Source organism: Oryctolagus cuniculus, chromosome 9 (assembly GCF_964237555.1).
Source record: "Oryctolagus cuniculus chromosome 9, mOryCun1.1, whole genome shotgun sequence".
NCBI lineage: Eukaryota > Metazoa > Chordata > Mammalia > Lagomorpha > Leporidae > Oryctolagus > Oryctolagus cuniculus.
Window position 1 is genome coordinate 131,237,631 of NC_091440.1, and position 27,375 is coordinate 131,265,005.

Consider the following 27,375-nt stretch of genomic DNA (forward strand, 5'->3'; position numbering starts at 1 on the left):
TCAGTTTCCTTAATGCCAGTACCACACTGTCTTGATTTCTGTAGCTCTGTTGTAAGTTTTGGTTTCAACAGTTGTTTTAGTTTCCAGTTTGTTCTTTTTAAAAAATGTGGGCCTTCTTCATACTTTGCATTTCCATATAAAGTATAAGATTAGTTTGTCAGTTTCTGCAAACAAACCTGTCTAGATTTTATGTTGCCGGTATATATCAATTTGGGGAACTTTGCCATCTTAAATTGAGTCTATTCTAGGCCACAGACATGAACTGCTTCTCTGCTGCCTCACCTTTAATTTCCGCAGTGATTGTATTTTTTAGGATATAAGCCTTAGATGTTTTTGTTTCTAGGTGTTTTATTATTTTTATATGATTGTGAATGGAGTTATTAATTTCATTCTGGGATTATTCATTGCTGCTATATAAAAGTAATTTTTGAGTATTGATTTGCATCCTTTGACTTCACTGAATTCCTTATTAGTTTCAGTAGTAATTGTGTGGATTCCTTGGGTGTTTTACTGTAGTAGATTTTGTCATCTACAAATAAAGACGTTTTTACTACTCTGTTTTTAATTTGGATGCCTAATACATACTTACGTTGCCTGAGAGTAGAGGTTTAATACAATGAATAGTAGCACTGGTAAGCATATAACATACTTGTGTTATTTCAGATCTTAGACAGTTCAGGCTTTGACCATTAAATGGCTAGCAGTAGGGTTTATGTAGGTGCCTTCTATAAGGTATAGAAATTTCATCCTTTGTTTTTAGTTCACGCAGTTCTTCAGTCATGGATTTTGTCAAATGTCCTTTTCATATCCCCTGAGATTATCATGAATTCTTATCCTTTTTTTAAAAAAGATTTATTTATTTGAAAGTCAGAGTTACACAGAGAGGAGAGGCAGAGAGAGAGAGAGAGTTCTTCTGTCTGATGGTTCACTCTCCAGTTGGCCGCAACGCCCTGAGCTGCGCTGATCTGAAGCCAGGAGCCAGGAGCTTCTTCCAGGTCTCCCACTTGGGTGCGGGGGCCCAAGGATCTGGGCCATCTTCTACTGCTTTCCCAGGCCACAGCAGAGAACTGGATTGGAAGTGGAGCAGCCAGGTCTCGAACTCGTGCCCATATGGGATGCTGGCACTGCAGGCAGTAACTTTACTTGATATGCCGCAGTGCCAGCTCTTCAAAATTTTTAATTACTTATTTATTTTTTTGACTTGTTGTCTATTCAGATTTTTAAAATTCTTCTTGAGTCAGTTGTGATAATTTATACTTTTTTTGAAGGAATTTGTCCATTTTGTCGAAGTTGCATGATTTATTTACATGAAATTGTTTATACTGTGCCCTTAAAATCATTTTTGGTCTATGATGGTGGCCTATTTAATTCTAGATGAGTATCTTCTCTTAAAGATTGGTTGCTGTAGCTAAAGATTTGTCACTTTTATTGGTCTTTTGGAAGAATTAGTTTTGGTTTCATCAGTTTTCACTTTTTCTGTTTACCATCTTCTGAATTTCTGCTGTAATACTTAAATTTTTTATTGTCTCATTGCTCTTAATTTATCCTTTTTGTATCTTCAGAAGGTATAACTTTAGCCTTTTGGTGTATGTTATTTTCTAATATAGGTATTTAAAGCTATAGATTTCCATCTTTGCACTGCTTAGAGGTCAGCCAGTGATTGGTCCGAGGTTGTGTTAAACACCTTGAGCTAACAGGCCGCCTTCTCTGTGTAAGACTGCATATGCAGCCAGGGATAAATGGATACTTGAGAATTTCTCTGGATTTTTCTGAGTTTGCACAGAGCGTTGCACAGGGTGTAGCCTGCTAGACCACCAGGGGTTTCTGTGTGTTTATCAAAGCCTATCAATCTTACTAAGGAGGCAGGTACCAATGCCAGCACACTTGGTAAAGTGATAAGTGTAAGTACACAACCGATCAAAAAGATAGGGTATGTGTCGATGAGATTTCACAAATAAGACCAGTGTAAGCAACTAATGAAGGATAGAATTAAAAGGGATAGAATGATCCTGCGGGTGAAACAGGACACACAGCAGACTCATAGAATGGCAGCACACCTGCCTCAGAATCAACCCTTGGGACATTCGGATCTGGCTAAAAGGTTCATGAGAGTCTCACAGGCATGGAAAGCCATGACACGGTGGCAAAAAACAATCTAAATGAAATATCCTGGTGAACAAGACCCCAGCAGAAGGAACAGGCCATCAAGGAGAGAGGCGCCTTTCTCTGAAGGGAGGAAGGAACCTCCACTGTGATACGGCCTTGACTAAACAAGTTCAGAGTCGGTGAACTCAAGGGGCTTCCATAGTCTAGACAGCTCATAGTAAGAGTCTCGGTTGATTGCTGATGTCATAAATAAGAGTGCCAATTGTTAAATCAACAATGGGAGTCACTGGGTACATGCTCCCCACGTAGGATCTCTGTCCTTAATGTGTTCTACTATGAAACTTAAAAACAACACTACTAGTCGAACAATACCCTATACCTTGTGCGGTTGTGTGAGTGCAGCCTGTTGAAATCCTTGCTTAGTATATACTAAGTTAATCTTCAGTATATGAAGGTAATTGAAAATGAAACTTGATGAAGGGCGAGATGGGAGAGGGGAGGGAGGTTGGGGGGGGGAGCCACAACAATACAAAAGCTGCACTTTGTAAATTCACATTTATTAAATAAAAAAAAACTATATAACAAACAAAAAAAGAAACATATAAAAAAGAGAACTTAATACTTTACCCTTTTATTATTTTTTATGTTCTACTTAAAACTATTGGTTGAACTCTATAATTAATACACAATTACCCTTAGGTGTTTAATTAATGCTATAACTAGTACTCAAATAGTATTTTACACTTTGTGTTTCTGTGTGGGTGCAAACTGTTGAAATCTTTACTTAATATATGCTAAATTGATCTTCTGTATATAAAGATAATTGAAAATTAAAAAAATAAAGGACATCTTTTCTGCTAGAAATAGATTTTTTAAAATAAACTAGCTGATCTCAGGTATTCTGTTATAGCAACAGAAGATTCACTAAGACAGAAGGCTTTTGTGACTGAACGATGATCAAAATCTATATGTGTCTGAGTATGTCTCAGAAACTATCTGTAAGATTCAGGTCCTCTGAACCCCTATTGAATTCTATAAATCCTACGGTCAGACAACTATTGATGAGAGTCAGACACTATTCTGAATATTCTAAGTAGGGTGGTGACTAAGACAAGTTTTCTATTCTCATGAAGCTGACATTACAGAGAGGAATATAGTCATTAAACAAACAAACCAGAAGAATCAAAGAATTGCAAAGAATAAGCTGATGGTCTGGAGAGCACCTTAGAGTATACATTTAGAGAAGAGGCCACACGGCCAAGACAAGAATGACCAATAAGAGCTAATTATGAAATGATTCAAAGGAAGCCACATTCTGGGTACTGGGAAGAGCAAGTGTGAAGGCCCTGAAATGTGTGGATTAGCACCAGAGGACTCCTGCAGCGTACTACCACAACAACTAAAAATACAGTACAGTTCTAGGAGATCATAAGTGCAAATTGAATTTCACTGGGTTCCACTGGGGCTGTTTTCTCTTCAGAAGCTGTTGGGAGAATCTGTTTCCTTGTTTTTCATATCTTGTGGAGTCCACCTGCCTTCTTTGGCTCCCAGCCTCTTCTTCCATCTTCTAAGCTACACTACAGCAACTTCAAATCCCCATTGCTGACTTTCTTGCATCTGTCTTTAATTTATAAGGACCTTTGTGATTATACATTTGACCTACTCATGTAATTCAGGATAATATAATCAAATATCCTTACCTTAATCGCATCTGCAGTCTTTTTATTTATTTATTGCCAAATAAAGTAATGTGTCTTCACGTAAAAAAAAAAAAAAAAAAAAAAACCGCCTATTACGATCATTTATTTTCCAGATCTTTTAATGACAGAGCTGTGTGGTTGCTTGTTCCAGTGGGTATTATAGCTTCCAGCAATTGCAATGTTGAGCATCCCTTTTGGTGTGCCACCAAAATCATGATTTTTTTTTTTTTGACAATCCCTCAGGCATGGAGCTATCTGTCTTTTGCCCCAGACTTCAGGCTTGGTCGAGCTACTATCTGTGGATCTGGAGGAAGAAGGACACTGTTGCCCCATGCTAACACTCCACAGGACTGTTCCTGTTAAAGTTCAGTAGTTTTTCTTGAAGTATTACTTCTTAGTTTGTTGCATGCATTTGGTCATTTCCCAGATTTTGAAATGGTACTTGTACTGCTTTTAGGGAATAGGCTTTGCTGGACTTCTTTCTACACCATTTTAGAAGTTCTGGTCACATCAGCTGATTGTTTAAAAAAATTTAACTGATAATTACACATATTGAAGGGGTTTCTTGAGATGTTTCAATACGTGCATACAGTGAATTCAAGATAATCACGTCTGTCTGCATGAAGCACCTGGCTCCTGGCTTCAGATCGGTGCAGCGCTGGCTATTGCGGCCATTTGGGGAGTGAACCAACCGAAGGAAGACCTTTCTCTCTCTCTCTCTCGCTTTCACTATTTATAACTCTACCTGTCAAAAAAAAAAAAAAAAGCCTCTATCTTTCTTCTTTTTTAAAAAAAATCAGGTATGCTGTCACTTCACTCTGCTGTGCAGTAGAGCACCAGAGCTGCTTCCTACCTGTTACTGGGTATGCATCCCTTCCTAGTGTCTGTGGTCATACACGATTTACATATGGGTAACATCATGTGATACTTTGTTTTCTTGGCTTACTTAACTTAATGGCCTCCATGTTGTAATTGACAGGGATCCTTTTGGAGGGCTGAATAGTATTCCATTGTATGTTTGTATCATGGTTTCTTTATCCATTAGTAACTAACCTGTTGATGGACATTTTGATTGTGTCCGTTTCTTGTCTGTTGTGACTAGTACTTCAGTAAATATGGGAGTGCAGATACCTCTTTGACAGACTGGTTTCAGTTTCTTTGGATATATTCCCAGGGTGGATCCTTTCATAGTTCTGATTTTAGTTTTTTGAGGAACCTCTGTACTGTTTTCCACGTTGGCTGTGCTAATTTATAATCCCAGCACTGGTGAGCAAGAGTACACTTCTCTACTTCCTCACCATCCCTGGTTATCTTTTGTTTTTTGATACTAGCCATTCATTCTAAGTGAAGTGAGGTGATAGCTCAGTTGTGGTTTTGATTTGCATTTTCCTGATGATTTGTGAGGTTGAACATTTCTTTTCATGGACATATTGCCCATTTTTGTATCACTTGAAAAATGTCTATTTAGGTCTTTTCGTTTGTAAATTGGATTATTATTACTTGGTTAATGTCTTCTTTTCGACATTCTTGTTTTTCTTTTGTCAGATGCATAACCTGAAAATGTTTTCTCCCATTCTGGTATTGTCTTTGCTCTGTTGATTGTTTTCAAGTGCAGAAGCTTTTTAGCTTAATGTTAAAGCAAACTTGTATTCCTGAAATAAAACCTACTTACCACAGTGTGTTACTCTTTTTATATGCTCTTGGATTTGATGTTCTAAAAGTTTGTTAGGAACTTTTGCTTCAGTCTTCATGAGGGGTACTATTTTGTGGTTTGTTTACTTTTTTGAAAAAGATTTGTTTATTTGAAAGGGAGGGGGAGGGACAGGGAGATGAGAGGGAATATGGCTATGAAACTCTTTTAATGTCCTTTTATGAGAGTTTTTCTGTGAAACTTCTTGGTCTATTTTTAAACATTGATTTTGCTTCTTGTTATGGATCCGGTTGTGTGCTTCTTTGTATTCTTAGCAGTTTTGTTTGGATTCTGTAAATTGCAAATTTTATCTTATTCGAGCTGGAATTTTTTTTTTAGCCCTATAGGGGCTTCCTTTGGGATATTTATAACACCTTTTGTGGGCCATACAAAATTATCATTGTAAAAAGTGACATGCTGTAGATTTATTGAATTTGAGTCCTGCCTCTGATTGCCTTGGCAGGACCAGATCAGATGATTTCACAGGCCTTGCACTGCCTGTGGGCTGGGCATTCCCCAGCCCTGCACCAGTCTTAAGCTTTGATCCAGGAAACAGTTTAGGTACTTGGAACTAGTGTATTTTACTGAGGTGAGGCTTGCTTTTAAACTTTGTTAATCAGGATCAATAATCTGGTCAGCTAATGGCTAATTTTATTCCAGTGCTGGAGCAATGCCCTTGAGAATTTTCCTGATGTCTGTTGAATTGTGAGATTGTCTGTGTCAGCAGGTGGAAGTACAGAATGTTCCCAGCCCTTTGTGAGTGGCTGGGATTGTTGTCTTCTAGGCTCGGATGGTTCTTTCCCAGCTGTGGGGAATTCACATACTAATTAGTAGTTACCAGAAGAGCTGAAAACCTTCTGTGGATATCAACAGCTCCTTTGTGGCACTCTAACCTTTAAACTCTTTGGTCTCCCTGGACCTACAACCTGTATTATACAATAAACGGACTCTTGTAGGCACAGATGGAGTTCCGCCTCTCCCTGTATATTGGAATATTGCATATTCTTTCCATGCATTAAGGTGGGGGCAGTCCTATACGTTCTCATCATTTGCTTACCTTTTCCCAGTGGTGACTGTCTTTCTCCACTTGGTGTCTCATATCTGATTAAATATGTCAGGAAGATAAATCTGTTCCTTGGTTCCCCTTGGGCCAGAAATTCTTTACCCAGCGGTCTGACATTTTCCAAGGCAAAAATTAAGTCCATTATGTTTTGTGCTTGGATTCAGTGATTTCTGTTACGTTTTTCTAATGTAAAGCTCTGCTCACCTGGGCTTGTCTACATTTTTACCCTTGGGTCATACATTTTCTGACACTGATCCTATTCCAGCATCACTCTGATCTATCTTTCTTTCTGTCTTTCTGTCTTTCTCTTTCTGTCTTTCTGTCTTTCACAGGTAGAGTTATAGACAGTGAGAGAGAGAGATGGAAAGGTTTTCCTTCCGTTGGTTTGCTCCCCAAATGGCCACTACGGCTGGTGCTGCACCAATCCAAAGCCAGGAGCCAGGTGCTTCCTCCTGGTCTCCCACTGGGTGCAGGGGCCCAAGCACTTGGGCCATCCTCCACTGCCTTCCCCGAGCCACAGCAGAGAGCTGGACTGGAAGAGGAGCAACCGGGACTAGAACCGGTGCCCATATGGGATACCGGCGCCACAGGTGGAGGATTAACTAAGTGAGCCACCCTCTGATTTTTCCTAAGGGTGCTGCAAATCCTGAATTTATTTCCTCTCCTGCGGTGTGCTTACTCCTGTCTTCACATATCTAACCATCTGCATTCTTAGCTTACTGGGGGCTTCCCTGCAGAACTCTCTGGAAGCACCAGTAGCACCTGTAATTATTTCTTCTGTTTGTTTACTGCTTATGCTTACTTCCTTTCATTGTGCTTATTAGTGGTTAATTATCTTATTTATTATCTTCCTTCACTGGAATATAAACTTTATTGTCTCCCTACTGCAAAGTAAGTATGCATTAAATATTTGTTGAATATTTGCAAAAGGCTAAGTTATATAATGAATTTTTTCCAATTTTTATCTAGAATTTTCTATTTTCCATGAACTTTACTTTTACCTACCGGAAAAAATGGTAAAGGACTTGGAGTCATTTGTCTTACGTGAGACTTTTTTCTCTGTCTTTTCTGTAAGTAATAATATTCCCTAAGATTCAGTCTCCCAAGTTAGATGGCAGTGCCTAATTTATTAGAAAGGTTTATATATTTAAAAGGCAGAGTTACCAGGGTGGGTCAGAGGAGGGAAAGTAACAGAGGTCTTCCAACTGCTGGTTCATTCCCCAAGTGGCTGGAATGGTTGGAGGTGGGCCAGGCTGAAGCCAGAAGCCAGGAGCTTCTTCCAGGTCTCCTACATGAGTGCAGGGGCCCAGACACCTTGTTCATCTTCCGCTGCTTTCCCAGGCACATTTGCAGGGAGCTGGATCAGAAGTGGAGCAGCCAGGACTCAGCCAACACCCTACAGGATGCTGGTGCTGCAGGTGGCGATTTTACTGCAGCACCACTGCGCCCTGCCTGGTTTTTCTCAAGCAGAAGACTTGTTTCTCATTGTCCATATCTCTTCATGAGTAATTCTGCAGACTCAGACTGCTTAAAATGTCCTTTATACAATGTTGATTGCGTTTATAGTGTCCTTTTTTACTCAGCAAATGCTTTTATGTTGATTCTACCATTTAGAGTAATAGAAAAGCTTCTGATGCTAATTGTTATTATTGCATACTACAGATTATGACTTCTGGTGTATAACAAAGCACCAGTAAGACCTGTATTGAGAAATAGTGTAGGAATATCAGCTGTCAGCATTCACAAACAAAATACTAACCTCTTTGTCTTCAGTAGCACATGCCATAGATCCGGGCACACTGTAGGTTCTTATTAAATATTAGATTGAAGGGCCGGCACTGTGGCATAGCAGGTAAAACCACTGCCTGCAGTACTGACATCCCATATGAGCACCGGTTCAAGACCAGCTGCTCCACTTCTGATTCAGTTCTCTGCTATGGCCTGGGAAAGCAGTAGAAGATGGCCCACATGGGAGACATGAAAGAAGCTCCTGGCTCCTGGCTTTGGAGTGGCTCAGCTCTGGCTGTTGTGGCCATCTGGGGAGTGAACCAGCAGATGGATTCTGTCTCTCTCTCTGCCTCTCCTTCTCTCTGATTTTCAAGTAAAATAAATAAATATTTTAAAAATATTAGATTGAAAAACCTAATAAAACTGAAAAAGAGTCAGAGTGGAGCAGTCCATGTTTATTTTCTTAATTTCTTTAATACATCCAATCTCAAATACAGCCCACTCTTAAATCTTTAGTCACCTGCAATAAAAAGGAAAAAAATCTTTATTTGGAATTATTTCCTATCATAGCATTTGTTCTTGTACACAAGTTGGATTTATTTTTCAAAAGCTTTTATTTAATAAATGCAAATTTCATTGAAACAACTTTAGGAGTATATCGGTTCTTCCCCCCATACCCACCCACCCCCCTCTCCTGTCTCACCTCCTACTCCCTCTCTCATTCCATTCTTCATTCAGATTTTTTTTTTATTTGACAGATTTATAGACAGAGTCAAAGAGAAAGGTCTTCCTTCTGTTGGTTCACCCCCCAAATGGCCACCACTGGCGGCTGGTGCTGCACCAATCCAAAGCCAGGAGCCAGGTGTTTTTCCTGGTTTCCCATGCAGCTGCAGGGGCCCAAGCACTTGGGCCATCCTCCACTGCACTCCTGGGCCACAGCAGAGAACTGGACTGGAAGAGGAGCAACCGGGACTAGAACCGGCGCCCATATGGGATGCCTGTGGCGTAGGTGGAGGATTCACCAACTGAACCATGGTGCCAGCCCCTAAGATTGGTTTTTAATTAACTTTATATACAGAAGACCATCTCTATACTAAGTAAAGATACTAAGTAAAGATTTCAACAGTTTGTACCCACATACACACACACACACACACACAACATATAAAGTACCATTTGAGAACAAGTTTTGCAGTTAATTCTCATGGTACAACTCATTAAGGACAGAGGTCCTACAGGGGGATAAGTGCACAGTGACTCCTGTTGTTAATTTAACAATTAACACTCTAAATTTATGATGTCTGTGATTACCTGAGGCTCTTGCCAGTGAGCTGCCAAGGCTGTGGAAGCCTTTTGAGTCCACAAACTCCATCAGTAGTTAGACAAGCCATAATCAAAGTGGAAGTTCTCTCCTCCCTTCAGAGAAAAGTACCTCCTCCTTTGATGGCCCTTTCTTTGCACTGGGGTCTCACTCACAGAGATCCTTCATGTAGGACATTTTTTTTGCTACAGTGTCTTGACTTTCCATGTCTGAAATGCTGTCCTGGGCTTTTCAGCCACATCTGAATGCCTTAAAGGCTGATTCTGAGGCCAGAGTGATGTTAGGGCATTTGTCTTTCTATGAGTGTGCTGTGTGGCCTGCTTCCCATGCTGGAACATTCTCTCCTGTCTGATTCTATCTACTGTTATTAGCAGACAGTTGGTTTTATTTATGTGATCCCTTTGACAGTTAATCTTATCCATATGATCTATTACACAGTTAATATGATCACTTTGGGGCCCTTTGGAGGGCTCACAGTGTCTTCCTTATTTGGGGTTTTCCCTTTGTTTTTTGGCATTTCTGGTTGCTCTTGTCTTTAATTTGTGTCTGTGCTTGTGGTGAGCTTTCCCTCTGCTATGAGCTGCTATGTGGGTGTGCCTGGGGAGTGGAAGCAGGCAGCCCCACCTCCTGGAGTCCTGCTCACTTCTAGGTCTTGATGGAGGCTGGTAGGAGAGAGCTGTGCACTAAGCCCCGCCTCCTGGGGGGCCGGGCTCGCTTCCCACTAGTGCATGAAATGAGGCGAGTTTTCGATGTTTAGGACTTTTGCTTGTGGTATAGCTTTTGTGGTGGGGAGAAAATTATGTTGAAATGTTGTGATCCTTGTTCCCGGGTGGGGGTGCTGTGAGGTGGCCCCGGAGTTGATGGGTGTGTGCACGGGAGGCAAATGCCGCAGCCCCTGCTTGCATGAGAAAATGTGAAGTGTGGCTTCTCCCCGCTGGCTGCAGGTCCAGCTGGGGGACGCGGGGAGACGTAGATGGACGGGGCGTGCCTGACCTCTCGGTTTGTTACCCTGTACCTTCTCCTTCTCCGCGCTGGGAGCTTAGATGCTTTCAGCAGGCTCCCGGCCTGCCGCTGTGTGCAGCCCCGTGGACGCAGGGTTTCTCACCTGGATCCCGCCGGGGCAGCGCCAGTCTCCCTGTGTGACATCTCACCCTGCCTCGCTGCGCCTCCACTGTGCCTCTGCCACTTCCCTTTCTGTTTGCTCCCTCAGCGAGTAACTGCCCAGTCTCTGCTGCACCCCTGGGCTTCTCTGCACAAATTTCTCGGGACTCCGTCGCCAGCTTGCATTCCCCTCTCCTTATTAACTGTTTTGCCTGCGCAGCGTGGAACGACCTGTTGCTATATTGCCATCCTGGCCCCTCTAAGCCCTCAAGTTGGATTTAACATAGAATTATTGTTGCTGAATTAGCAGGAGCCTTCTACGTTATCTAATCGATGGTTCAGTTTTCACCTAATTCACCTTAACTCTTACTTTCTTACTTAGCTACATATTTCTATCTATAATACTCTTCTTTAGAAATTTTATAGTTGTTTTAATATACTTAGGATTTTGAGAAATATCTTACAATATTGTCAGAACTACTTGATTTGATGCTGTTTTTTTGTTTTTTGTTTTTTTTTTTTTTTTTTTTTTTTGTTTTTTGTTTTTTGTTTTTTGACAGAGTGGACAGTGTGAGAGAGAGACAGAGAGAAAGGTCTTCCTTTGCCGTTGGTTCACCCTCCAATGGCTGCCACGGCCGGCGCACTGTGCTGATCCAAAGGCAGGAGCCAGGTGCTTCTCCTGGTCTCCCATGGGGTGCAGGGCCCAAGCACTTGGGCCATCCTCCACTGCCCTCCCGGGCCACAGCAGAGAGCTGGCCTGGAAGAGGGGCAACCGGGACAGAATCCGGCACCCCGACCGGGACTAGAACCCGGGGTGCTGGCACCGCAAGGTGGAGGATTTAGCCTAGTGAGCCACGGTGCCGGCTTGATTTGATGCTTTTAACACCAGGGACAATTTTTTTCTATGTGGTTTCCAAAGTTTCTGACTGAATAGACCAGCAGTCATATACAGTGGTTGTCTATGTTATTTTTTGCTAGACTTTATTACAGAAGACATGATGGAAGTTGGTCATATTTTGTTTTATTAATATAATATTAAACTGAACCACATATTCAGTTTTCATGTTGAAATAAAAACTGAGTATAGGTTATATTCAGTAAGCCATTAGAAGGACATATTAGACAAATTTCCATGCAAAGAAATTTTATTAAATACAGAAAATGAAAATTTAGTGTAGGTATGTGTTTGTAGCTGTTCAGTATGTTAAGAATTTAACTTCCAATGTTTACAGAGGAAGATGATCTGTGTTTTTCTTGCTAAGTGTTTTTATTTATTCTTAAGTCCAGGAAATGGAAATCTCGTCACTGAAAGATCAGCTTTAATTACGGGTGAAGAACGTGGTTGCATGAATGAGAGAAGACAGTCACATTTAATTGCTGAAAAACAGTCTGTACAACATACTTGGGGAAAAAATGGAAAAGAGCTGTCACCTTTTCTTGGAGTTGTGAACCAGCCAGCTCCTGTTCTTCTGTCAGAGAACTGTGACCCTTTCGTTAGTCAGAATATGATCAATTTATTAAGCATAGATCAACAAAAGATGAGTGAAATGTTTGGCAAGTGCAGGCATGATGGTGTGGGAGATACCTGTGTCATTGCTGGGTCTGATCAGAATCCATCCGCTGATAGAGGCATTAGAAGCATTTTTACAGTCCCAGAGTTGCCTTTGAGTAAGTCTACTTTTCATAAGACAAGCTATCCAGAAAAGGGTCAGGCACGTGAACACTTCTGGAAGGAGTACAGTGATAATAGAGTAAGTGATCTTTGTATGCCATTTGAGAAGAATTGTTACCCACCCAGCTCTGAAAAACAAGGTTAGTGTTATGCATGGGAAATGCAAGATTCTATGCTTTTAAAACTTGTTTTCAGCTTTTTATATGTGTTTTTATGTGTACTCATACTACATACCTATTTGTGTGTATTATTCAGAGAAATGTGAAACTGAAAATAGAGTAACTTTCCAGTTTTTGGCATGATTTTTTTCTGTATGTGTCATGTGCTTGAATTAAAAATGAAATCAGACTGTGCTTTTATTTTTGAAGGAAAACTTGGAAATGATTGCCAAGGGAAGATGCCACAGAAAAGTATCCAGAGAAATGCAGAGAACTCTGTGTAAGGTTTCAGGTGTATATTTGGGATGGAATTCAGTATCTAGCATAACACTAGGGTATTTCAAATAGTTTGTGCAAAAATGAATTAAAATATGTTAATTTTGGTGTACCAATTTTTGAAATTCATCATTTTTTAATATCATTTTTCTGTGAATCCTGAAAATCCCCCAAATATATGGATTTCAGAAATGTTTTGTAGTGAAATAAGCTTATCTTTAAATTCCATTTTCTGAACTTTTTATAATACTCTAATACTTGCTGGAGGTTGGCTTGATACAAAGTGAGGGAGGCATGTTGATCTCTGGGGTGGGCAGCCTGATCTCCGAGAAGCCGCTGTCAGAGTCTTGGTATCATCGTCCTGGTTGGAAGTTTGGCACTCAGGTCTGCTGACCCTCAGGCATCTTCTCTGAATATTCATGAATGGTAGTTTGAGGAAATTGACTCACATGTTCAGGAAGCACAAATTCCTCCCAGAATGTCATTTTTTGAGTTTATAGTAAGAAATAGAAGTAAGTAGGAGTGATACTTGGCAAGAGAAGCATACTGTGGCTTTCTGCTGTTGCTGTCTTCTGTGCAGCTCTTGGGTTGGGCATTGCTTGATTGCATAAAATTAGAGAAGAAAGTAGTAGACTTCAGTATCAGTGCCACAGTGAGCAGAGCAGCTGTCTTTTATGGCATTAGTACCTGCAAATGAACTACAACAGATTCATAACTCAATCCTTAAATTAACAAATTGGATTTTTTGTTGTTAAATCTTTGGTTATCTGGAAACTTCAATGAAAAGAGTGTGTCAGACCTTGAACTTTAAAATGTACATTATGAAAGTGATTTATAACATGGTTCTTCAACCTGGCTACAGAGCCAGAGTATTTGAGGGGGTGGTGAATTAAAAAAGTTTTTTAATTTATTGGATGCGCAGAGATCCCATCTGCTGATTGACTTCTTGCAAAGCCTGCAGCAGCCAGGGCTGGGCCCGCCTGAAGCCAATAGTCCAAACTCTGTTGGCTTCTCACACGTGACTATCAGATTCCTGACTATTTGGGCCATCACCTGCTCCTTCCAGGGTGTGCATTGACAGGAGGCTGGAATCAGAAATGGAGTTGGCACTTGAATCCAGGCCGTCCAATGTGGAATGTGGGCATCCCAAATGACCTCTTAGCCACTATATTCAGTGCCCACCTGAGCATGTGGTTTTAAACTACAAAACACTGAGTTTGTAATAGATCGTTTCCTTGGCATGCAGCTTAGGAATTTTGTTTTTAAGAACCTCTGCATATAATTCTGATCTGAAGTCAAATTTTAGAACCATTGTTTTCAGAAGGCATACAGCACACTTTCAGGCTGTCTTATTTGGTGCCTGGTGTTACAGCACAGGGGGTTACGCCACTGCCTGCAATACCAGCATCCCATGTGGGTACTGCACTGAGGTCCTGGGTATTCCACGTCTGACCCAGCCCACGCTGATGTGCCTGGGAAGCTAGAGGGAGACGGCCCGAGTGTTCGGGCCCCTGTCACCCCTGTTGGAGACCTGGTTGAAGCTCCTGTCCTTGGCCTGTCCCAACCCTGGCTGTTGCGGGTGCTTGGGATCTGAACCAGCAGATGGAAGATGTGTTTCTCTCTTCATCTCTTCCTTTGTCTTTGTAATTCTTCTATTCAAAGAAAAATAAGATCTTTCTTTATAAACCTGTCTTCTTTATAATTCTTAGGAGGAAGATTCCTTTGGAAGAATTGCCCTCTGAGCAGCCAAGGGACTTTCAGCATAGTCAGGTAAAGCGCATTATTCTGTGTCATTCCAGCTGTGTCAATTTGTATCGTTATTTTAATATTTACATCATACTTTGATGTAAGGTGAGCTTTCGTTCATAAATTTCTTCTTAGGTGGAATTCTGTCCTTATATTTTTTTTTATACTGGAAGCATTACACCTTAGGTCTAGAAATAAAACACCTTTTCAGAAACTGTTATGTGCTTTATATGATGTAATTATTTAGACATCACATGGAGCTTTATACATTTTTTTAAAAGATTTATCCATTTAAGTATTTGAAAGAGTTACACAGAGAAGGAGAGGCAGAGAGGGAGAGAGAGAGGTCTTCCATCCTCTGGTTCACTCCCCAAATGGCCACAACAGCCAGAGCTGCGCTATTCTGAAGCCAGGAGCCAGGAGCTTCCTCCAGGTCTCCCACGTAGGTGCAGGGGCCCAAGGACCTGGGCCATCTTGCACTGCTTTCCGAGACCACAGCAGAGAGCTGGATTGGGAGCAGAGCAGCCAGTACCCAAACCGGTGCCCACATGGGATGCCGGCACTGCAGGCAGAGGCCTTACCTGCTAGACTGCAGCACCAGCCCCAATATATATGTTCTGATTCACAAAAGTCTGATCCTGATGTATAGAGAGGTTAAATAAGCTGTTCAGGGTCACACACTTGAGCCAGAATTCGCACATCTGTCATATCTGATTTTTCAACTGTATAGTTTTCTTTTTTTCTTCAGTAAATGTTGAAGAGCACATATTGTGACTGTTAATTGGACATTCCTTAGATGTCTCATTTATAATAGATTTTGGTGATAAAATGTTGAAAAACCAGGGTCTTTGTTCTCATGAAGGTTACATTCTGTTAAGCATTAGGCCATGAAGTACAGAGATTTAAGGACCTGGAAGCTATCTTTAAGAAACTCTTGTTGGGGTTGGCTTTGTGATGTAGTGGGAAGAGCTTGCTTCCTTGTTGCCGGAATCTCATCTGGGCACTGCTTTGTGTCCCGGCTGCTCCATTTCTGACCCACCTCCCTGCTAGTGGCCTAGGAAAGCAGCAGAAGGTGGCCCAAGTTCTTGGGCCCCTGCCAGCATGTAGGGGACCTGGAAAAATCTCCTGGCTGTGGCCTGGTTCTGCCCTGGTTATTGTGGCCGCCTGGTGAGTGCACCAACATTTGGAAGATATCTCTCCCTCTCTCTCTGTCTCTCTCTTTCTCTATAACTCTTTGAAAATAAATAAATTTTAAGAAACCAACCTCCCTCCCTCCCTGCCTCTTCCTTCCTCTCCCTCCCTCCCTCCCTCCCCTTCCTCTCTTCCTTCCCCTCTGTCCCTCCCTCCCTCCCTCTCCCTTCCCCCCTCTCCCTTCCCCTCTCTCCTTCTCTCCCTCCCTCCCTCCCTTCTTTCCTCTCTTCCTTCCCCTCTCTCCCTCCCTCCCTCCCTCTCCCTTCCCCTCTCTCCCTCCCTCCCTCCCTCTCCCTTCCCCTCTCTCCCTCCCTCCCTCCCTCCCTCTCCCTTCCCCTCCCTCTCTCTCCCTTCCCCTCCCTCTCTCCCTCTCTCCCCCCTTCCCTCCCTCCCTCCCTCCCTCCCTCTCTCCCTTCCATCCCTCTGCCTTTAAAATAAGTAAATCTTAAAAAAAAAGGAATTTCATTCTTTCAGTGGCTGAGTACTATTCCATTTCATACATATACTACATTATCCTTATCCATTCACCTGATGATGGACACCTTGGTTGATTCCATATTTTTGGCATTGTGAACAGTGCTGTTATAAAACATAGTGGAGCATGTATCTCTGATACAGTGTGTTCATGTTTTGTTAGTGTATCCAGTATTGAGATTGCTGGATCATTTGGCGATTTTAAATGAAATCTGCATGCTGTTTTCTGCAGACAGCTGCACTAACTTTCATTCCTATCAACTGTGTAAGAGTTCCCTGTTGGGCCAGTGCTGTGGAGTAGCAGGTACAGCTGCTGCCTGCAGTGCCAGCATCCCACATGGGCGCCAGTTCAAGTCCTGGCTGCTCCACTTACAATCCAGCTCTCTGCTGTGGCCTGGGAAAGCAGTGGAAGATGGCCCAAGCCCTTGGCTCCTGCACCCCATGAGACAACTGGAAGAAGTTCCTGGCTTGTGGCTTTGGATCAGCCCAGCTCTGGCCATTGTGGCCATTTGGGGAGTGAACTAGTGATTTCTGTCTCTGTGTGTCTGCCTCTCTGTAGCTCTGCCTTTAAAATAAATAAACAAACTTAAAAAAAAAAAAAAGCTCCCTGTTCCCCACATCCTCACCGTCAGTTGTTGCTCTCTCAGTTGGACAGCAGCCATTCTGTCAGGGGTGAGGTGATAGCTCCTTGTGTCACTGTGGTTTTGATTTGCATCATTTCCCTGAAGGTTAGTGATGCTGAACATTTATTTATTTCTTTTTTGGCCATTTGAATTTCTTTTTGTTTTTGAGAATTTTCTATTCAGATCTTTTGCCCAATTCTTGGCTTAATTCCTAACATTAGTTGTTGTTTGGTTTTTTTGCTTGTTTTCTTTTTCAGTTTTTTAGTTGCTGATACATTCTGGATATTAATCTGTTGTATAAGTAGCTTGCAAAATTTTTCTCCCGTTCTTTTGATGTCTCTTCACTGTGTTGACTCCTTTGCTGCACCGAAGCTTCTGAGTTGGGATTAACCTCAGTTGTTAGGTTTTTTGTTTGTTGTCTGTGCCTTACGGGTCTTGTCCAAGAAGTTGTCTCTTGCACCAATGTCTTTAAATGTTTGGCTTACATTTTCTTCTAGCATCTTCAAGCTCTCAGGTCTTAAATTTAGGTCTTTGAATCATCTTGAGTTGATAATTGTATGTGGTGCGAGATAGCCATCTAGTTTCATTCTTCTGTATACACACATTCAGTGTTGCCAGCACCGTTTATTGAAGAGACTCCTGTATGTATTCAGTGTATGGTCTGGGCGCTGTTGTCAAAAATCAGTTAGCTGTTTATGAGTGAATTAATTTCTGAGTTCTCCATTCTGTTCTGTTGATCTGTGTGTTTTGTCAGCACCCTATTTTTTTTTCTTTTCTTTTTTTTGACAGGCAGAGTGGACAGAGAGAGAGACAGAAAGGTCTTCCTTTTCCGTTGGCTCACCCACCGCTGCGGCTGGTGCACCATGCTGATCCGAAGGCAGGAGCCAGGTGCTTCCTCCTGGTCTCCCATGCGGGCGCAGGGCCCAAAGACTTGGGCCATCCTCCACTGCCTTCCCGGGCCACAGCAGAGAGCTGGCCTGGAAGAGGGGCAACCGGGACAGAATCTGGCACCCTGACCGGGACTAGAACCCGGTGTGCCGGCACCGCAGGCGGAGGATTAGCCTATTGAGCCGCGGCGCCGGCCGAGCACCCTATTATTTTAATTACTATAGCTTTGTAGTATGCTTTGAAATCTGTTATTGCGATGCCTCCAACTTGATATTTTTTTTTCCTCTGTTGTTTGGCTGTTCTTGGTCTTTTGAGATTCTGTATGAGTTTATGATTGTCTTTTCTAATTCTGTAAAGAGTAGCATTGGCATTTTGATAGGGATTGCATTTAATCTGTAGATTGTGTTAGGTTAATGGTATTCTGCAAGTTCATGAACAAGGAATATGTTTCCATTTTTTGAATGTGATTTCTTTCAGTGGTGGTTTTTTTTTTTTTTTTTTGCACGTTGATTTTGTAACCTATGACGACTGCATTGTTCTATTCATAGCTTTTTGGTGGGATGTTTAGGTTTTTATGTACAACATCATGTGACCCCCAAACATGGATATTGAGATTTCCTGTTTTCCAGTTTCGATGCCCTTTCTTCCTTTCTCCTCTCTAATGGCTCTTACTAGTAGTTCCAGAACTAAATTTACTAAAAGTGATGAAATAACACACCTTGTTCTGCTCCATATCTGAGGGAAATGCTTTCATGTTTAGATCATTTATTTGATATCTTTCTCCCTTTTTTTTTTTTAATTTTTTTGACAGACAGAGTGGGCAGTGAGAGAGAGACAGAGAGAAAGGTCTTCCTTTGCTGTTGGTTCACCCTCCAATGGCTGCCACGGCCGGCGCACTGTGCTGATCCAAAGGCAGGAGCCAGGTGCTTCTCCTGGTCTCCCATGGGGTGCATGGCCCAAGCACTTGGGCCATCCTCCACTGCACTCCCTGGCCACAGCAGAGGGCTGGCCTGGAAGAGGGGCAACCGGGACAGAATCTGGCACCCCGACTGGGACTAGAACCTGGTGTGCCGGTGCCGCAAGGTGGAGGATTAGCCTAGTGAGCCGCGGCGCCGGCTCTTTCTCTCTTTAGTATAAGAGTTGTTACGTACTTTCCTGTTAATACTGCTTTTGCTGTATCCCACAGGTTTTGATTTGTTGTATTTTCATTTCTTTCGTGGAAGTTTTTTATACTCTTTTTAATTTGTTCAGTGCTCCATTGATCATTAAATAGAATGTTGTTTAATTTCCATGTATTTCTCAATTTTCAGTTGTTCTTTCTGTTACTCCTTTGTGGTCTGAAAAGATAAGTTGTGTGCTTTGAATCTTTAAATTGAATGCAGCTTGATTTTGGCCTGATACACGGTCTCTTCTAGAGTGTATTTCTTTTGCTGGTGAGAAGAATGCGTGCTCTGTAGCTGCTGGATGGAATGTTCTGTCGGTGTCTGTCAGGTCCATTATCTCAAGAGTACGGTTAATTCTTACGTGTCTTTGCTGATACGTGGTCTCAATTGTCTTCCCATTGATGGCAGTGGGTTGTTGAAGTCACACACTATTATTGTTTTGGAGTGTCTCTTTGTCTTTAGGTCAGTAGTATTTGTTGTATATATCTGGTGGTCTTGTGTTGGGTACAAATATATATATTCTGTGTTCTTGCTGAATCAAACCTTTTATCATTCTATAATGCCCTTCTTTGTCTTTTTCACAGTCTGCTGCATCTGACAGGACTGCAGCTACTTAAGCTCATTTTTGGTTTCATTTTCTTGGTGTCCTTCACCTTCAGATGTGTGTAGTTTTCCTTGTGAAATGAGTTTGTTAGAGGCAGCGTATAGTTGGGTGTTGATTTTTTTTATCCATTTAGCATACCTGTATTTTTTGACTAGGGGATTTAGTACATTTACATTGAAAGTCATCAGTGATTGATAAGAAGTAACACCTGTCATTTTGCTGATTGGTAACTGAGTGTATCTGCTATTAGTGAATTTGATAGTGTCATGTGTTTCCATGATGTTTCCTTTTTTATTTTTGGTAAAGATTTATTTTAGAAAGATAGAGTTACAGACTGAGAGGGGAAGAAAGAGAAATCTTTTGTCTACTGGCTCACTCCCAAAATGGCCAAATTGGCTGGGGCTCGGTCAGGCCAAAAGCAGAAGCCTGGGACTCCGTCTTAGTTGCGATGTGGGTGGCAGGGGATCAAGCCTTTGGGCCATCCTCCATTGCTTTCCCAGGTGCACCAGTTGGGAGCTGGATCAGTGGCAGAGCAGCCAGTACTCAACGCTGTGTGGAATGATTAACCTGCTTCACTGCAGCACTGGCTCCATGTTTACTTTTAATGTGACTGTATTCAGAATTTCTTCTAAGTCTTGAATTCTTGAATGTGTTTTTGCTTATCTGGGAAATACTTTATTCTTTGCTTCTAAAGGATAGCTTTGCTGGTTGTAATATTCTTGGTTAGAAGATTTTAGATCTAAAAAAATTTTTTTTATTTATTTGAAAGAGTTACAGAGAGAGGACAAGAGACAGGACAGAAAGGGAAAGAGAGAGAGGTCTTCCATCCCCTGGTTCACTTCCCAGTTGGCTGCAATGACCAGGGCAGGGCCAGGCTGAAGCCAGGAGCCGGAGCTTCTTCCAGGTCTCCCATGTGTGTGGAGGTGCCCGATACTTGGGCCATCTTCAACTGCTTTCCCAGGCACATTAGCAGGGAGTTGGATCAGAAGTGGAACAGCCGGAAATCAAACCGGTGCCCATATGGGATGCCAGCCTGCTGACTGAAGCTTAACCTGGCAAGCCACAATGCTGGCCCTGAAGATTTTTTTCTTTTAAGGTTTGAATGTATTGCCTCTCTTCTGGATTGTAGGATTTCTGCTGAGAAGTCTGCTATTAGTCTAATTGACTTGACTTTATATGTAACTTGATGCTTTTTCTTACTGTCTTTAGGATTCTCTTCTTGTCCTTAAGTTTGTTTAGAGAGAGGCAGAGTTGTAGAGAGAGAAGGAGAGAGAAAGATATTATATCCACTGGTTCATGCCCCAAATGATTGTAATGGCCATATTTTGACCAGGCTGAAGTCAGAAGCCTGGAACACTGTCCGAGTCTCCCATGAGTGGCAGGGAGGTGAATAAGAAGTGGAGCAACCAGGACTCCAGCCATGCTTATATGTAATACTGGTGTCATAGGCAGCAGCTTACCCTGCTGGATGACAAGGCCAGTTCCTGTCCTTAACTTTTTTTTTTTAATAAATTATTGTATTCCTTTTTTTTTTTTTTTTGACAGAGTGCATAGTGAGAGAGAGAGAGGAGACAGAGAGAAAGGTCTTCCTTTTGCCGTTGGTTCACCCTCCAATGGCTGCCACGGCTGGCGCACTGCAGCAGGTGCACTGCAGTGATCCGAAGGCAGGAGTCAGGTGCTTCTCCTGGTCTCCCATGGGGTGCAGGGCCCAAGCACTTGGGCCATCCTCCACTGCCCTCCCGGGCCACAGCAGAGAGCTGGCCTGGAAGAGGGGCAACCGGGACAGAATCCGGCACCCCGACTGGGACTAGAACTCGGTGTGCTGGCGCCGCAAGGCGGAGGATTAGCCTAGTGAGCTGCGGCGCTGGCTCTGTCCTTAACTTTTGACAGTTTGTAGTATATGTCAGACAAGTCTTTGCTTTTCATTGCTGTCTCCTTGTAGTCCTTTGATCTTCCTGGGTAACCAAATCTCTTGAGATTGGGGAAGTTTTCGAATTGTGTTTAGTAGGCTGTCAGTGCCTCCTGCCTTCTCTTCTTCAGAACCCTCATAATGTGAACGCTTGGTCACTTACTGGTATCCTGTATTTCCGGTGGGCTTTCTTTATTCCTTTTCTATCCTTTCTGTTTATTTTTATTTGACTGATTTATCTCAAAAGTCTTGTCCCAAATCAGAAATTCTGTTTTATGCTAGGTCTCTTCTGCTGTTGAACTTCTTAGTTGTCTTTTTAATTTTATTGATTGAATTTTTCACCTGCAAAATTTGTTTTTTTAATGTGTTTTTGTCCTTACTGAATTACTCATTCATATCACCTATTGTTTTCCTTATTTCTTTGCACTACCTGTGTTCACTTTCACCACTTGAGTTTCCCTAGGATATTTAATTCTGTTTCAGGCATTTCATAGGTTTCCATCAAATCAGGACCTGTTTCTGGAGAACTGTTACATCTTATGAAAGTGTCATGCTGTACTATTGCTTCCTGTTTTCTGTGTCCCTACAGTGACTCCTGCACATCTAGTGCAGTATCCCTTATTCTTTATGCAGTAGGTTTTGTTGGAAAAGGATTTTTTGTGTAGAAGGGACACGAGGTATCTCTTGCCTTGTTGCTTTGGCTGTGGTTCTAGGTGAGCCCTAATGTAATGTCTGAGTGACTTCTTCAGCTTTGATCAGTGTCAGCAGTGTCTGTAAGTGAAGCAGTTATCCAGTCTGCAGTTCATGGAGACAGAAGTGTGGCTTTAAGTGGATGTGTGTCTTCAATTGGCTGAGATTTGCATTTTAGTCACACCAGGATTCCTGTAGTGAGCGACACTGAGGGAACTGTCTCTTGTCCTAATAGGCAGCCTGAACGATAATGGGACTTGCGACAGCAGTAGCTGTTCTAGGACTGTGTGACATGGTTGTGACTTTCCGCAGTGCCTGCTGAGAGAGTGTGACTGTGCTGGGGCTTACAGCATAGGAAGCCCTACTCCTAGAACTGAGAATCGGAAGGTGACCTTGTTCCAGTATTACAGAGTGCCTTCGAGGTACACAGGCCTTTGGGTCTGGAGAGGGGGAGTGTAGGCAGGTTCTTCCCTGGGTCTTACAGGTAGACTGCAGTGAGTCTAAGTAAGTGAGTACTGATTGTCACAGTTCTGGCGCTACATGATGCCGTTGGGTGAGAACCATCTGTGAGGGAGTGGTGGTAGCCACCTGGGTGAAGCAGCCCAATGCAGATAGAGCTCGGGTACGTATGAGTTACTCCCAGATTGTAACACCAACATTAGCAGTCACAGTTCTGCAAGGCACAGGCGGAATTGCTGCGGTGGGTGACGGTGGCACCAGATGGCAGCTACACACCTGTCTTCTTGCATTTCTGTCTTATGGAGTCTGCTATTCTGTTACTTCTTTACTGGAAATTTCCCTCAAAAGAACACTTTGTTTTTCTGGTTGGCTGAGGTGAATGCAAATTCTCCGCTTCAGGTTCATAGCGTTACTTTAACTGGTTCAGCAGAGGAGCAGATTTCTGAGAGCTGTTAATTTTGAGCTGTTGAGCTCAGCTGAGGGTCTTCTGAAATCTCTGTGGTCTACATGGAGATACATGTGGGCATTTATATATATAAGGCCTGAGGGAGGGTTTTTATTCTATAATGGATAGATGATAATTAAATGTTTATAGCTGGCCGGTGCCGCAGCTCACTAGGCTAATCTGCCCCTGTGGCACTGGCACCCCGGGTTCTAGTCCCGGTCGGGGCGCCGGATTCTGTCCCGGTTGCTCCTCTTCCAGTCCAGCTCTCTGCTGTGGCCAGGGAGTGCAGTGGAGGATGGCCCAAGTACTTGGGCCCTGCACCCCATCGGAGACCAGGAGAAGCACCTGGCTCCTGGCTTCCGATCAGCGCGGTGCACTTGCTGCAGCGCGCCGGCCACAGCGGCCATTGGAGGGTGAACCAACGGTAAAGAAAGACCTTTCTCCCTGTCTCTCTCTCTCTCTTACTGTCCACTCTGCCTGTCAAAAAAAAAAAAAAAAAAGACTTACTATCCTGCAGGGAGAGGCACACTCCTTGAAAGACAGTTTCTGGGGCCGGTGCTGTGGTGCAGTGGGTTAACGCCCTGCCTGAAGCGCCGGCATCCCATATAGGCGCTGGTTTGAGACCCGGCTGCTCCACTTCCAACCCAGCTCTCTGCTATGGCCTGGGAAAGCAGTAGAAAATGGCCCAAGTCCTTTGCCCCGGCACCCACGTGGGAGACCCAGAAGAAGCTCCTGGCTTCAAATCGGTGCATCTCAGGCCATCGTGGCCAACTGGGGAGTGAACAATCGGATGAAAGATCTCTCTCTCCTCTCTCTGTGTAACTCTGACTTTCAAATAAATAAATCATAAAAAAATGAAAAAAAAAAAAGTGTCTTCTCTTTAGCCTCCTTCCTGGTCGGATCTGAAGCAGTGTGGGACTGTGTGTCTGTTTTGGAGTCTATAGCTTTCTCAGTTGTGTGCTCCTGATCCAAGTTTGGGGCTCGAATGTGCTAAGACTTGAACAGGAAAGACTTTTAGAATGAGGAAATGGTGGGGACTCTTGGACGTGGTTCCTTTGCTCCCAGGCTTGTGTGTGAGTACCAGGTGGGAGAAGGGCCGAGCAGTGCGGCGTGTGCAGAAGACTTCAGTGTTCCTTACTCAGCTTCCGAGCCGAGCCGCAGTCCCATGTCCAGACCTACCCAGGGGAGGCCGGAGAGGGCATTGCAGCTGCACATCCCAGAGCAGAGGGACTCGGTGGCTGAACAGCTGGCACATTCTCCTTTATCCTAGGTTTCAGTCTCCCTAAAACCTGAATCCCAGCAGCTTGGAGTAAAGAAACTACTTTCTCTAATAAGTTCATTTGTGGCGCCTTGCCTGAAGGGAATCAGGTGCTATGAAGAGTTCTTTGGATACACATAACTAGAGCTTTCGATTTGTGGTGCTGTGGTAATTCGTGGCTTAAACCATGGAGACAGTCAGAAAAACTTACCAAAGGAAAGTTTCATAGCTTCATTCTTTAATGAGAATGCAATAAAAGCTGATATCAGACAAAAAAGATGCATAACCTACTTCCTAAAAATTAAATACTATGCATTTTTGAAAACTAGAAAGTCTTTTTTTTTTTAAGATTTATTTATTTACTTGAAAGTCAGAGTTACACAGAGGGAAGGAAAGGCAGAGAGAGAGAGAAGTCTTCCATCTGCTGGTTCACTCCACAGATGGACACAATGGCTGGAGCTGCGCCGATCCGAAGCCAGGAGCCAGGAGCTTCTTCCAGGTCTCCCACACGGTTGCAGGGGCCCAAGGACTTGGGCCATCTTCTGCTGCTTTCCCAGGCCCTAGCAGAGAGCTGGGTTGGAAGTGGAGCAGCTGGGACTCGAACTGGCATTCATATGGGATGCTAGTACTGCAGGCGGTGGATTTACCCACTACGCCACCGCGCTGGCCCCAGACAGTATCATTGTCTTAGAATTATATATATGAATTTTACTGAATCTCTTTGTATTAATATTACATTAGCATGAGAATTGTGCTGTAGTAGTTAATCAGGTATTTTCTGTGACTCTGAGAATCTGATGTATTAATTAAAAAAGAATTTGCACATTATTTTGAACGTTATGAAAGCCAAAACCAACAGTGTGTTGTAAAGCAAATGTATCTAGGAGCTCTTATTATATATAAAAAAACCCTTAAAATAAATCTCATGTCTCACTTAAGTTAGAAAAAGAGTAACAGAATGAATCCTCAGGTTGTGTTAATTACCTTTGTTTTGTTTCAACTGTTTTGATGATTATCTGAAACCTCCCTTTTTGTTAGTAATTCATTTCTTCGAACTTGCTGCTTATTTATTTTTATTTTTTAAAAGCTTTTTTAAAAACATTTATTTTATTTATTTGAAAGACAAAGCTACAGAGAGAGGTAGAGACAGAGAGGGAGGTCTTCCATCCACTGGTTCACTCCCCAGATGACTGCAATGGCCAGAGCTGCGCCGATCCGAAGGCAGGAACCAGGAGTTTCTTCTGGGTCTCCCAAGTGGGTGCAGGGGCCCAAAGACTTGGGCCGTTTTCTACTGCTGTCGCAGGCCACAGCAGAGAGCTGGATCAGAACTGGAGCAGCGGGACTAGAACCAGCGCCCATATGGGATGCCGGTGCCACAGGCCAGGGTGTTAACCTGCTGTGCTACAATGCCGGCCCCACCACTTGCTGTTTCTAAGCCATTTTATATTTTGTTATTAACCAAAATTGTTAATTTTTCTTTCTGATTTTTAAATCATCTTTGCTGAGTTAAATTATATAAAGTGAAAGATTTATAAAATTAACTAATTGTGTGGATAAGATATAAGGATATTATGTATTGAGAATAAAATTTTGATTTTCTTTTAGATTTTGATGGAAGAAAGAGGAATAGATTCTTTACAAGACAGACCAACATCTGTTAAGAAAATCTGTGAGTATAGCCTTATAAATTAACTTTATTCCTTTTTAAGAAACTAGCAAATAGGAATCAGTTACATGTTAACTTTCTTAATCAAGTTTTTGACTGTTAAAGATATATTTCATAGATGCCTTAGAATGTGCTATTCATGCGGCTGACTGTAAGATTACTTTGGTCTTGTATGCACATACGTGCATGACGAGCTCACGTGATCTGTGTGTGGTGCAGCAGTGTATCCCGTGTGGCTCTGTGGCCCGTCCACCAGGATCAGGAGGGTCCCTTGACTGCGTTTCCTCTTGTGCCCTCTAGAGGTGACTGCTGCTCTGAGTGCGGTTGCTGTGCTGTCACACACAGGCTTTTCCGTTGCTGGACTTCGAACTTCCCGCATATTTGAGCAAACTCTCTGTATTTATGTTCAATGCAGCTTTTTTTTTAAATCTAGTATTAAATTTTGAGGTTTGTCTACTTTTATACCTGCAGCTCCCAGTGTGTGTCCTGGGTTTTGATTGGTACATTGTCTCCTTTATCTTCTGGCAGTGATGTTTGGATCATTTGGAATGTTTCTATAGTAAACAGGACTGCTGTGGCCACTGCTGACCTTTCACATGCATGGAAAGTTCTCCAGGATGTGTTTCTGGTTCTGATGATAGGAACATCCTCATGTCAAGATGATATAAAAGTGTTTTCCAAAATGTGCCAATTCAGATTCCCACTAACAAGCGTTGAAGAGTCTTAGATGTTCTGTATTTTCATGAGCGTTGTGTCAGTGTTTTGTGCTTGTTGGTAAACTGGTATCTCCTTTTGGTTTTAATCTGCATTTCCTTGATAACTGATGAGGTTGATTTACCATTCACGTGTCATGTGAAATGCCTGTCCTCTCTGTCACGTTTCTTTTAGGAGGTTTGGTTTCCTTTACAGGATGTGTCTTAACTTCCTGTGTTCATGTCTGTCTGCAGTCTCCCATTTCTCTATTACGTGTCCTGGATCCTGGTTGCTTAGAGGTCTGTGTGACAATCCCTTCATACGTGAGGGTTCTTCCCATTTTGTCCTGTCTGGTACCTTTTAGGTGTCTTGTGGGAGGATAGTTCTTCATTACATATGGCCTGCTGGGAGACCTAGAAACTTTCTGGCATATTTTTTTTTTCATTTTATATGTGAATATATAAAGTCTTGGATTTTTAGCCCTGTCTTCCCTGCCCCATCTGCTCTATAGGAGTATTTTTCCTCGGTTTGTCATTGTAGTATTTTTTTTCTGAAAATAAAGCCGAAAGATGTATAAACACGGATGTACATTAGTCTTAGTTCCCTGACTTTGAACCATGTCAGTGCATTCTTTTGATTTTATTAACTAAAGAAAATGGATGTCCTTTAAAGATTTTTTTAAGATTAGGAAACCGAAAGAAGTCAGAGCCAGTCAAGTTGGGGCTGTAAGGTGGTTACCTGATGGTTGTCC

The 27,375-nt window shown here is 42.5% G+C and overlaps 1 protein-coding gene across 9 annotated transcripts in view; it reads left to right on the plus strand.

The window, feature by feature from the left end:
* REDIC1 (regulator of DNA class I crossover intermediates 1) overlaps positions 1–27,375 on the plus strand; it is a 92,089-nt gene that overhangs the window by 56,597 nt on the left and 8,117 nt on the right. For all 9 annotated transcript variants that reach the window (XM_070049655.1, XM_070049654.1, XM_051850397.2 and 6 more), the window contains 4 exons: positions 11,992–12,521; positions 12,750–12,819; positions 14,525–14,585; positions 25,871–25,934. In XM_070049655.1, the coding sequence (XP_069905756.1) occupies positions 11,992–12,521; positions 12,750–12,819; positions 14,525–14,585; positions 25,871–25,934 (725 nt within the window). The remainder of the gene's footprint in view (positions 1–11,991; positions 12,522–12,749; positions 12,820–14,524; positions 14,586–25,870; positions 25,935–27,375) is intronic.